This window comes from Dasypus novemcinctus, chromosome 21 (genome assembly GCF_030445035.2).
Source record: "Dasypus novemcinctus isolate mDasNov1 chromosome 21, mDasNov1.1.hap2, whole genome shotgun sequence".
NCBI lineage: Eukaryota > Metazoa > Chordata > Mammalia > Cingulata > Dasypodidae > Dasypus > Dasypus novemcinctus.
Genome location: NC_080693.1, coordinates 25235470 through 25245911, shown reverse-complemented (window position 1 = coordinate 25245911; position 10442 = coordinate 25235470). Strand labels below are relative to the sequence as shown.

At 52.3% G+C, this 10442-nt stretch overlaps 2 protein-coding genes and 4 non-coding genes across 7 annotated transcripts; all 6 read left to right on the top strand.

The window, feature by feature from the left end:
* The first annotated feature begins 417 nt into the window (after positions 1-417).
* On the top strand, positions 418-7245 carry EIF4A1 (eukaryotic translation initiation factor 4A1). Its single transcript, XM_004485139.5, has 11 exons — positions 418-500; positions 1888-1936; positions 2378-2510; positions 2958-3097; positions 4736-4904; positions 5242-5351; positions 5552-5695; positions 5783-5920; positions 6059-6148; positions 6403-6482; positions 6585-7245. Exons 1-11 carry the CDS (start codon positions 478-480, stop codon positions 6727-6729), a joined length of 1221 nt encoding a protein of 406 aa, XP_004485196.2. The 5' UTR covers positions 418-477; the 3' UTR covers positions 6730-7245.
* LOC111766641 (small nucleolar RNA SNORA48) lies at positions 2546-2681 on the top strand. The gene has a single exon (XR_002798626.1). It is a non-coding gene; the product is annotated as a small nucleolar RNA SNORA48 (small nucleolar RNA).
* Positions 3353-3495, top strand: LOC111766642 (small nucleolar RNA SNORA48). The gene has a single exon (XR_002798627.1). It is a non-coding gene; the product is annotated as a small nucleolar RNA SNORA48 (small nucleolar RNA).
* Positions 5010-5147, top strand: LOC111766643 (small nucleolar RNA SNORD10). Its single transcript, XR_002798628.1, has one exon. It is a non-coding gene; the product is annotated as a small nucleolar RNA SNORD10 (small nucleolar RNA).
* LOC111766640 (small nucleolar RNA SNORA67) lies at positions 6191-6331 on the top strand. The gene has a single exon (XR_002798625.1). It is a non-coding gene; the product is annotated as a small nucleolar RNA SNORA67 (small nucleolar RNA).
* A 319-nt stretch (positions 7246-7564) lies between the features above and the next one.
* Positions 7565-9880, top strand: CD68 (CD68 molecule). Of its 2 annotated transcripts, XM_004468739.5 has the most exons (6): positions 7593-7973; positions 8059-8534; positions 8702-8821; positions 8973-9045; positions 9137-9307; positions 9579-9880. In XM_004468739.5, exons 1-6 carry the CDS (start codon positions 7925-7927, stop codon positions 9710-9712), a joined length of 1023 nt encoding a protein of 340 aa, XP_004468796.2. In that variant the 5' UTR covers positions 7593-7924; the 3' UTR covers positions 9713-9880. The 2 variants fall into 2 exon arrangements, with proteins under 2 accessions (XP_023447562.2, XP_004468796.2); XM_023591794.3 differs by lacking the exon at positions 9137-9307 and having other exon boundaries at positions 7565-7973.
* The last annotated feature ends 562 nt before the right edge of the window (positions 9881-10442 follow it).

Here is a 10442-nt window from a genome sequence, read left to right as displayed (position 1 = left end):
CAGCTTGCCAGAGCATAAAATAAAATCTGGTTCCAGGGGAGACCTGGAGCAGAAGTAAAGGGAAGCGGTAGTCCCAGGAGCCAGGAAGTCCCTGGAGACAGAAACCTCGCCCCCCTTGCGTGATAGGACCTACAAGGCCACATGACTAAGGCACTATCGCCTCCGCACGTGTAGGGGTGCAGGGCCGCAAGATGGCTGCCAGGCCTCGAGGTCTGACTTATATATGTCACTTCCGTACCGGCGAGAAGGGCGGGTCCTTCAGCCAATGGTATCGCGGGGCGGGCCTTCGCCTTGATAGGCATTTGAGTTACCCAATGGTGGCTGCGTGCCAGGGCGCCTACGAACTAACGTCACGTCGAGTTGCTGAGCGCCGGCAGGCGGGGCCGAGGTGGCCAAGCCAATGCGATGGCTGGGGCGGGGTCGGGCGCTCTTATAAGTTGTCGATAGGCCGGCACTCCGCCCTAGTTTCTAAGGATCATGTCTGCGAGTCAGGATTCCCGGTAAGAAAGGCATTTGCGGATGGCTGTGGCTGCTTTACACTGCCGCTGCCTTGCGAGGGCCCCGCCAGGGGGAGCTTAGGCCTACCGCCTACCGCCTACGGCGGCCGCCAGGGTTGCGGGGGAACCAGGCCGGGAGAAACCGTCCTGGGGGACGGAAAGGGAAGATCCGCGCCGGACGCTGCCATCGGGGCCTAGGCAGAGGGAAAGGACAGACCACCTTTCGTGGCCGAGAGTGCGAGGTTAGCTAGGAGGCCTCGACCTGAAGCGGTGCCGCGCTCGAAGCCCAGGCGCTGAGTGGTGAGACTATAGGTCGCGACCTAGCGAGAGAAGGAGGGAGAGGCGGCCGCGCCGCGTGGCCGGGACCGGCGCTCGCTGCGGGGGGAGGGCTGGCGCGCGCACCACTCGGGAGGGTTCCGACGAGCCCACTCGCCGCCGGGGGGTGCCTGGCACCTCCGGGCCGGTCGCTTCGCGGCTGAAGAAGGGATCGGGAGAGGAAAGCGGCCATTCGGAGTACTGGTTTTCTTGGCGGCCAGGCCTGGGCCTGGCCCCGAGGAGCGGCCGCGGGGAGCACCGGGAGCCCACCCGGCGCCGGACGGGCGTGACCCTTTGGCCGCACAAGTCGGGCAATTGGCAAACTGCGATGGCCAGGTCCACTTTCCTTCGGGGGTGAGCGCCCTGAGGCATGGGAGGGCGACGCCATTTCGCGATGGGGGCGGTCGGGGTGTGGATTGTTCCATGGAGGGGGCGACACCCCCGAGTGGTCGAGGGGCTGAGCACATTGCGGCCTGACTCGGTCCCCCACCCTGTCGGCTTCGCTTCTAAATGTTGTGCAATCTCCCCCTTCGCTCGCTAGGCTGGGGCTCATTGTGCGCGAGGCCGCCACCGCCCGCGGCCTCCCACATCCGGGCATCGCAGGGAGGGGGGAGCGGCTGGAGGGAGTGGGGGAGGGCGCCGGCGTAATGACGTGAGGGAGAAGGCGATGTCCTCCCCTCCAATCTGGGAGGTGAAGGGCGGGACTTCCGGCGGGCTCAGGCCGCGTAGGGAGTGCACGCGCTGTGGCTTTGCGCCGCGGAGCCAGGGACACGTGGGCTCAGCGGCGAGCACCGCATCCGGGCACTGTAAGCACGGCTGGGTGCCCTCCAGTCTCTGGGTTTTTAAGGTGCACCCCATGCTGTCAGGGGCGGCCTGGCGTGAGAATTTTCCAGGCGGGGGCAAAGCCTGGTTGATTTGAAAGCATCCCAGCTGTGAGTCATCTGCGAACTGATGGGGGTTGGGACAGGGAGTGAAGGCTGATGCTTAATGCCCGGTCGGTTGCTGGTTGAAATATCCCGGCTGTCAAGCATGAGATTTGTCAGGCAAGAGACAAATCTCATGCTTTAATCAACAGATCCAGAGACAATGGCCCCGATGGGATGGAGCCCGAAGGTGTCATCGAGGTGAGACTGGATCCCTCCCACCGCTGCCCTTCTGGGAAGCTGTGCTACCAGCAGTGATCTTGGACGGGACAATTTAAGAATTTCTAAAACCAGATTCAGGGTTCACCTTTAATGCATATCTTAAGCCTTATTTCAGAGAAACTTTTAATTTGTTCTTACTGATGTATGGAAAGTCTTATCCAGATTAAGGATATGTCACCAGACGTGTCATTCAAATTGGATCCTGTTCTCCCTTCTATCCCCAACCTCAGAATTTACCATTAGACTGACTCCTTAGAGTGGTTTCTTAGGTCATCAGAGCTTTTGGGCTTCCGGGGAGGGGAGGAAGAGTGGGATGCGGTTCTCAAGTGTCCAAGAGGCCTAAGGTCCTATTTGCTTCAATGCTAGACCACAGCCTCACCAGTTTTGTTTCTCAAGGTTTAATTTCCTTGCCCCCTACAGAGCAACTGGAATGAGATTGTCGACAGCTTTGATGACATGAATCTCTCCGAGTCCCTTCTCCGTGGCATCTACGCTTATGGTTTTGAGAAGCCCTCTGCCATCCAGCAGCGAGCCATTCTTCCTTGTATCAAGGGTGAGATCCCTTTGCCCCAGAGCAGGTTTTTGGCTCCTCCCTGGCCTGGGTAGAGTGGCATTTGGTATGGTGGTGCCCATCTCATATCAGCCAGGGACAGAACAACCCCTTGTTCATCCCTGCTTGGCTTTTGTATCATGCCCATGCCTGGTTCATGCCTAGGACACACGGATTGCAGGCTTTATTTCAATATGTAGTGCTTTAACCAACTTAAACTTGATTCTATAGCCATTTTTCTAGCCCCACTTAGTGCGATGGTTTAATTTTCCCTTCTAAGTCTATTACTGTATGTAACTTTTATGAAATGATAGTGTCTGGCATGTGGCTTCATTTGTTGGTGGCTTATCGATATCAATAAATGGAAAGCAGAAGCCTTGAGTGCTCTATCATCCAAAGTATGTACTCTTTATGCCATCTTAATCCCTCCTAATTTATCTCTTTGCTTAGGTTATGATGTGATTGCTCAAGCCCAATCTGGGACTGGGAAAACAGCCACTTTTGCCATATCGATTCTGCAACAGATTGAATTGGATCTAAAGGCCACCCAGGCCTTGGTCTTGGCTCCCACTAGGGAACTGGCTCAGCAGGTAAGAGTATGGCTCTTTGCCCTGCTCCCAAGGACTGATTTGGAAATGATTAGCATGAGACATCTAAGAGGTGGCATAGGTGGGGTGGGGGAAGAAAAGTGGCCTAAAGTTAGGAAGAGGGTTGGTGACTTTGACATTACTGGACTTAATTATACTTTTTTAGGCAACCACAAGCACCAGTTCCTCCACCCATTTGTTGCATCAATGGGAAGCCTGCTGGGTGGAGCCTGGCTGGCTGGGCAAGTTGTACAAACAAACCCCTTGGCAATGGGCAAAGAGACACCTGATTGGTGGTGTTGATCTTATATCAGCTAGGGGTACAGCACTTACAGTCCTTTGTTCATCCTAGCTTGATGCCTGCTTGGTGGCCAGAGCTGTTTCATGCCTAGGGCACATACCATCCTTAGAGTTGGACTTGTATTTTCTCCCTGGCTCTTAGATGAGAAAGAATAAAATCCTTCATTTCATGACTCAATTGCTTTTTGGGCTCAGAATGTATTTCTCTTTCAAGAGGAATGGGGGTTGGGGGTGGGGAATGTGGCTTGAGTGGTTGAGCGCATACTTCCCATGTGGGAGGTCCTGGGTTTGGTACCTGGTGCCTCCTAAAAAACAAATGAAAAAACCTATTCACGGGCGCGGCTGTGGCTCAGTGATTCAGTGCCAGCTTCTCACATACAAGGTACTGGGGAGTAAACCCAGGATCTTAGTACATGGGAAGCAGGCGCTCAAACCACTGAACTACATCTGCTTCCTTGTATTTCTTTTTAAATGTTCTGTGACAGAATAATCATTCCAGTACTAACTTTTAGACAAGGATAATGTAAGCAGAAAGTTCTATTCTAGGCACGTTCACTTTTGACAGTTATGTCCAGAGCATACTTCTCAAGGGTGAACATGCCTCACCTAGCTCAGGTTGTGTGGCAGGAGTGCAGTGTAGTAGGACCATGTTTATGTCATCCAGTCCATTTGTAGCCTTGGTTACCAGAAGTGTGCTTTCAGAAAGCTAATTCAGGCTCTTACCTTTCTAAACTAAGGAGCCAAATAGAAAGTTCTTCACAGAGGCAGTATAGTAAGACTACCATTTTGAGTTCACAGTTTTGAACTAGACTGAGTCCAAACCCTTTTTCTCTCTGCCACTTAGGACAGTGAATCATTTTGCCTCTACCTGTTTTCTTAACTGAAAAATGGATTTAGAAAGAAGGGCCTTTTCCATGGTTGTTGAAAAGAATAAATACAGGAGGGAGGCAGACGTGGCTCAACTGATAGTGTCCACTTACCATATGGAGAGTCCGGGGTTCAATCCCCAGGGCCTCCTTGACCCGTGTGGAGCTGGCCCACTTGCAGTGCTGCCACGCGCAAGGAGTGCGCCCGCAAAGAGCAGCCCCGCGTGATAAAAGCACAGCCTGCCCAGGAGTGGCGCTGTACACACGAAGAGCTAACACAACAAAAAGACAGTTTCCTGGTTCCACCTGACAATGCAAGTGGATGCAGAAGAACACACAGCAAATGAACACAGAGACCAGACAACAGGGGAAAGGGAGAGAAATAAACTTTAAAAAAATATACATGAGAAACACTGAAAATGAGGTCTAGCACAGTTGTACCAAAGTCCGTATTTTTATCTCTTTCTGGGTTCAGATACAGAAGGTGGTAATGGCATTAGGAGATTACATGGGTGCTTCCTGCCATGCCTGCATTGGGGGCACCAATGTGCGTGCTGAAGTTCAGAAGCTGCAGATGGAGGCTCCCCATATCATCGTGGGTACCCCAGGCCGTGTGTTTGATATGCTTAATCGGAGATACCTGTGTAAGTATCTTCTCCATCCCTGTGGTACTCCTTCTGGTGCATGATTTCCTCCTGTTTCAACTTAAGCTGTGGTCCCAAGAATGAGTGTGCCCTTCTGAAAGAACTGCTCTGTGATGAACCCCATGCGTGTCATCTGAGCCTGGCTTCCCTGCTGTCTCAGCCCAGGTAGTGTTCTACTCCCAGGGCTGCTGTCTGACCTAGCAGGGATTCTGGGTAAAAGATCAGTCTTTGTTTTCTGAGAGCAGACCACCTGTGCTCTCCCTGTTCTTTATCTGCAAAGTTGGATGTATTTCTTTTTTCTCTAGTCCCTACCTTTTGGATTTTTTCTTCCCTGTAGCTCCCAAATACATCAAAATGTTTGTACTGGACGAAGCTGATGAAATGCTGAGCCGTGGATTCAAAGACCAGATCTATGATATATTCCAAAAACTCAACAGCAATACCCAGGTGAGACATTTACAGAGGCTTGCTTTAGAGTTGGTGCTTCATTTGTACAGTGTAGTGTGGTGACAATAAAGAGCAAGATCCAAGTACAAAAGGAACCATATAAAATTCTGGAGTCTCACTTGGAGCATATTTTATGCATTACCTTGTTTTAGGTGTGAGGAATAGGGAAGCCTCCTAAGGATATTTTTTTTTCCCACTAGGTGGTTTTGTTGTCTGCTACAATGCCTTCCGATGTGCTCGAGGTGACTAAGAAGTTCATGAGGGACCCCATTCGGATTCTCGTCAAGAAGGAAGAGTTGACGCTGGAGGGTATCCGCCAGTTCTACATCAATGTGGAACGAGAGGTGGGGCCCATTGCAGGAGGCGGGCCTGGTAATGAGTTGTTGGGTATAGCCCCTGACTGGTTTTCTCCCCCCCCCCCCCCCTCGCAGGAGTGGAAGCTGGACACATTGTGTGACTTGTATGAGACCCTGACCATCACCCAAGCAGTCATCTTCATCAACACCCGAAGGAAGGTTGATTGGCTTACTGAGAAGATGCATGCCCGAGACTTCACTGTCTCTGCTATGGTGAGTTTTTCCCACTTTGCCCAGTTTATCAGCAGATCAGTTTCTAGTGAGTCTTAGTGTGCATGTATGTCACACCTAAAGCTAATTTCTCCAGAACCCATGTACCTACTAGCTATACCCTTCTACTTCCTGTTATAGCATGGCGACATGGACCAAAAGGAACGAGATGTGATCATGAGGGAGTTCCGTTCTGGTTCTAGCAGAGTACTGATCACCACTGACCTGCTGGTGAGTTAGAGGGGAATTTGGGGAGGTGGCTGGAAAGGGAGAGTCCAAGGTGATTCCCTCTCCAGGGGGCCACCTAATGCCCCTCTCAGGAAAGTAGCAACTTGGAATAAAATCTGGCAAGCCCAAGGTTTTCCGGAGAGAGGGGATGATTTTCCTTTTGCCTTCCTTTGGCTGCCTACATACCTAAGTCCCATTTGGATAGACTGTGGCTTCTCTCATCTACATGCTGAAGTTAATCATCTTTCTTGACACAGGCCAGAGGCATTGATGTGCAGCAGGTTTCTTTAGTCATCAACTATGACCTTCCCACCAACAGGGAAAACTATATCCACAGGTAAGTATCATCCTGAACCTGTGCGGTTCTCCCAGGACCTCGCTGGGCAGAAGCTTCTGATTTTCCCCACCCCATCTCTCATTTCCTTATCCTGACTTCCAGAATCGGTCGAGGTGGACGTTTTGGCCGTAAGGGTGTGGCTATTAACATGGTGACAGAAGAAGACAAGAGGACTCTTCGAGACATTGAGACCTTCTACAACACCTCCATTGAGGAGATGCCCCTCAATGTTGCTGACCTCATCTGAGGGACCCCAACCAGGGGTCATTCCTGGGGGGCTGAGGAGGAGCAGGAGGGGGGAGGGAAGGGAGCCAAGGGATGGACATCTTGTCATTTTTTTTTTTCTTTTTTCTTTTTTTTTTTTTCTTTGAATAAATGTCACTTTTTGAGGCAAAAGAAGGAACCGTGAACATTTTAGACACCCTTTTCTTTGGGGTAGGCTCTTGCCCCAGGCGCCGTCTCTTCTCCCAAAAAAACACTAACCCATTTCCCTAACTTAGTCACCTCCATACCCCAGGGGCTCTCCCCCCACCCCAGCCAAAATCTTCAGAAAATGATTCAGGAGGCTATATGTCACTCAACCTCATTTGCTGGACCAAATCAGGAGGGGAAAACCCCTGATGAGTAAGGTGCCCCAGGAGATTGTCCCCAGGTGGGGGGAGCAGGGGAGAGAACATGGTAGCCATTTTTACATTGTTTTGTATAGTATTTATTGATTCAGGAAACACAACAAAATTCTGAATAAAATTACTTGGAAACTGCCTGTTTGGGCTCCTCATTTCTTCCCTCCCCTTCCTTTCCCCACCTGCTGCTGGGTACATCTCAGATCTCCCCTTCAGCTGATACTTTTTGCTTTTTTTTGTTGTTACCACCCAAGAGTTGGTCCTGAGGCTAGATGGCCATTTTCTCCCATCCCTGAGAAAATGGGATGTTGCAACATAGCAGGATAGTGAGTTTTCTGTAAGGTGCGGGCTAAGCACTAGCTATGTCACGTGTTTCCGCCAAGAGGAAGCAAGGGTTGGAGAGTAACTGGGGTTAGGGGTGGTTAATTTGAAGCACTGGGGGAGGGGATTCTTTCTCAGCTGTTAGTCTTTAATCATTTGTCCTCTTGCCACAATTGCTGAGCTGCTTTTGCTAAGGCAGACAAAATGAGTCCTCGAGGACCAATATAACTGTCCATCTCCTGGATCCACATGATCCTCTCCCTGGAGCTCCCGTTTCTGAAGCCAAGGCCAGACATCCCGTAGCTTGATGAAAATTTAGTGACTAAGAGATTGGTGGCTAGAGCTGAGGTGCCTGAGTCAGACTGGGGGTTGGGATTATCTCAGTTACAGGAAGTAGGACTTTATTTCCTCCTTTTCCAAAAGAAGGCAGAGGAGAAGGGTTGGCTGAGCGAGCTGGTACTGACAACCTCACTGGGCTCTGGGTGAGGCGGTTCTGCCATGAGGCTGCTGGTTTTCTTCTCTGGGGCCTTGCTGGGGCTGTTAACAGGTAAGGAAAGGACACTGAAGGGAGGGAGGCCCTGGGGGAGAAGCCTGTCCCTGCGTGGCTAACCAGACTTCGCCTCCGTTAAAAGCCCAGGGGACAGGAAAGGACTGTCCTCACAAAAAGTCAGCTACTCTGCTGCCATCCTTCACGGTGACACCTACAGCTACAGAAAGCACAGCAAGTACTGCAACAGCCAGCCACAGAACTACCAAGAGCCACAAGACCACGAGCCACAAGACCACCACCCACCGGACCACCACTCACCAACCCACCACCCACCAGAGCACCACCAGCCCCGGACCTACTAATGCCACTCACAATCCTGCCACCACCACCAGTCACGGAAATGCCACAGTTCATCCAACAAGTAACAGCACTACCAGCCAAGGAACCACCTCCACCAGTTCCCCCCACCCAAGGCCACCTCCCCCCTCTCCAAGCCCTAGCCCAGGCTCCAAGGAAGCTGTAGGTGACTACACGTGGCTGAATGGTTCCCAGCCCTGCATCCGGCTCCAAGCCCAGATTCAGATTCGGGTCCTGTACCCAACTCAAGATGGAGAAGAGGTAAGATGAGGGTGGTAAGGGGAAGAGACAAGCCCTGCTGTGGTGCAAAAGAGAAAAGGAAGCTGAGGAGAGAAAGGGGACAAATCTAGGGTGGGATGAAGGGAACAGGGAACTGCACATGGCCTGGCCACGCAGTCTTGTGACACTCTACCCTTTAACTTCCGCAGGCCTGGGGCATCTCCGTACTGAATCCCAACAAGACCAAGGCTGAGGGGGAATGTGGGGGTGCCCATGCCCACCTGCTTCTCACTTTCCCCTACGGACAGCTCAGCTTTGGCTTCAAGCAGGTATTGCTACATGCCTTCACCTTCACCCCAAACTCACCCCCTCAGAGAGCCCTATCCCTACAGATGCCTTGCCACACCTCTAATCTGGGGACATGGGTGCTACATGGGTACCACTCCTGCCTGCCCTGAGCTTTCCCATCCACCTCCCCAGGAGCCAACACAGGGTACTGTCTACTTGAACTATATGGCCATGGAGTACAATGTGTCCTTTCCCCGGACAACGCGTGAGTAACCCTGCCTCCCTGGAGCACTGCCAGGCTCCTGAAGGGCCCTAGGGGGCGGGCTGGTGACTCTGACTCTTCCCAACCCCTTCAGAGTGGACATTCTTGGCTGAAAATGCATCCCTTGGAGACCTCCAAGCCCCGCTGGGCCGGAGCTTCAGTTGCAGAAACGCGAGCATTATGCTTTCACCAGCTTTGCATGTCGACCTGCTCTCCCTGCAAGTACAGGCTGCGCAGCTACCCCCCACAGGAGTCTTTGGGCCAAGTAAGACCTACTCCTTCCAGCCTAGAACTCTCCCACTGCACTGAAGGACCTTCAGTGCAAGCCCACATGCCAGTTACCTCCCTCCCACAACAGGCTCTGCCCATTTTTTCCCTTACCACTGAGCTCCTCACCAATCTCCGGAATCCCCCATTCCCTGCCTGGCACTGCCCCCTCCATTCCTTTTTCCCACCCCATCCCCAGCCCAGCCATTACCATTGCAATACCTGCTTGTGCTGTCTTCCATCCATAGCACCACCCGTCTTTCTGCCAGGTTTCTCATGTCCCAGTGACCAATCCATCTTGCTGCCTCTCATCATTGGCCTGACCCTGCTCATCCTCCTCGCCCTGGTGTTTGTAGCCTTCTGCATTGTCCGGCGGCGCCCATCCACCTACCAGCCCCTCTAAGCATCTGCTCCAACTCCCAGGAGGTGCCTCATTTCCTCACCCTGCAGCTGATTCAAAGACAAAGTTCTCCTCCTTGCCCCTCTCTCTGGAGAGCAGTAAAACCTACTCAAATCTTTGTCTTGTCTTTCCCTTGTCCTACCAGGATTAAAAGTCGTGAGTTTTTTGTCATATGCCTTTCTGTGCATTCAATGGTTGAGTCTTAGGAAGCCAGGAACAGCTGATGGAGAAGGGATGAAAATACCAGCGTGGTCAAATGCCCTTAAGACTGGCCCAGCTGGTGTTAGGTCTGCCACGCCTCTCTTCCTCTTCTCCTAGGGCCACTGGCTGCTCCAGTTCACCCTTCCAACCAATCCAGGGAAGCCAGCCATCCCCACAGTCTTCCTGACCCTCAGATACAGGGAAGGGTGCAGGAGGCAGCAATTAATATGGGTGGGAAGGTCACCTCTGTGTCATTTCCTTCTCAAAGGCAGTGCCAGTGACCTCTGAACCCCCAGAATGCCCTGCCTCCCAGGTCCAGGGCTAGCTGAACAGCCTGATTAAGCTGTTTCTGCCTGAGACCCACGTGCAAAGGGTTTTACCAACCATGGGAACAGTGGACCTACACACACTCGTTACTTTCTGTGCTCCTAGAAACAGCACATCCCCAGCCTGGGCTGCCAGCTGAGCCAGCCCCAATGTCCTCAGTGCTTGGTGGGGCAGGGTGGGAGGAAGGAACGGGCACTGTCCTAGA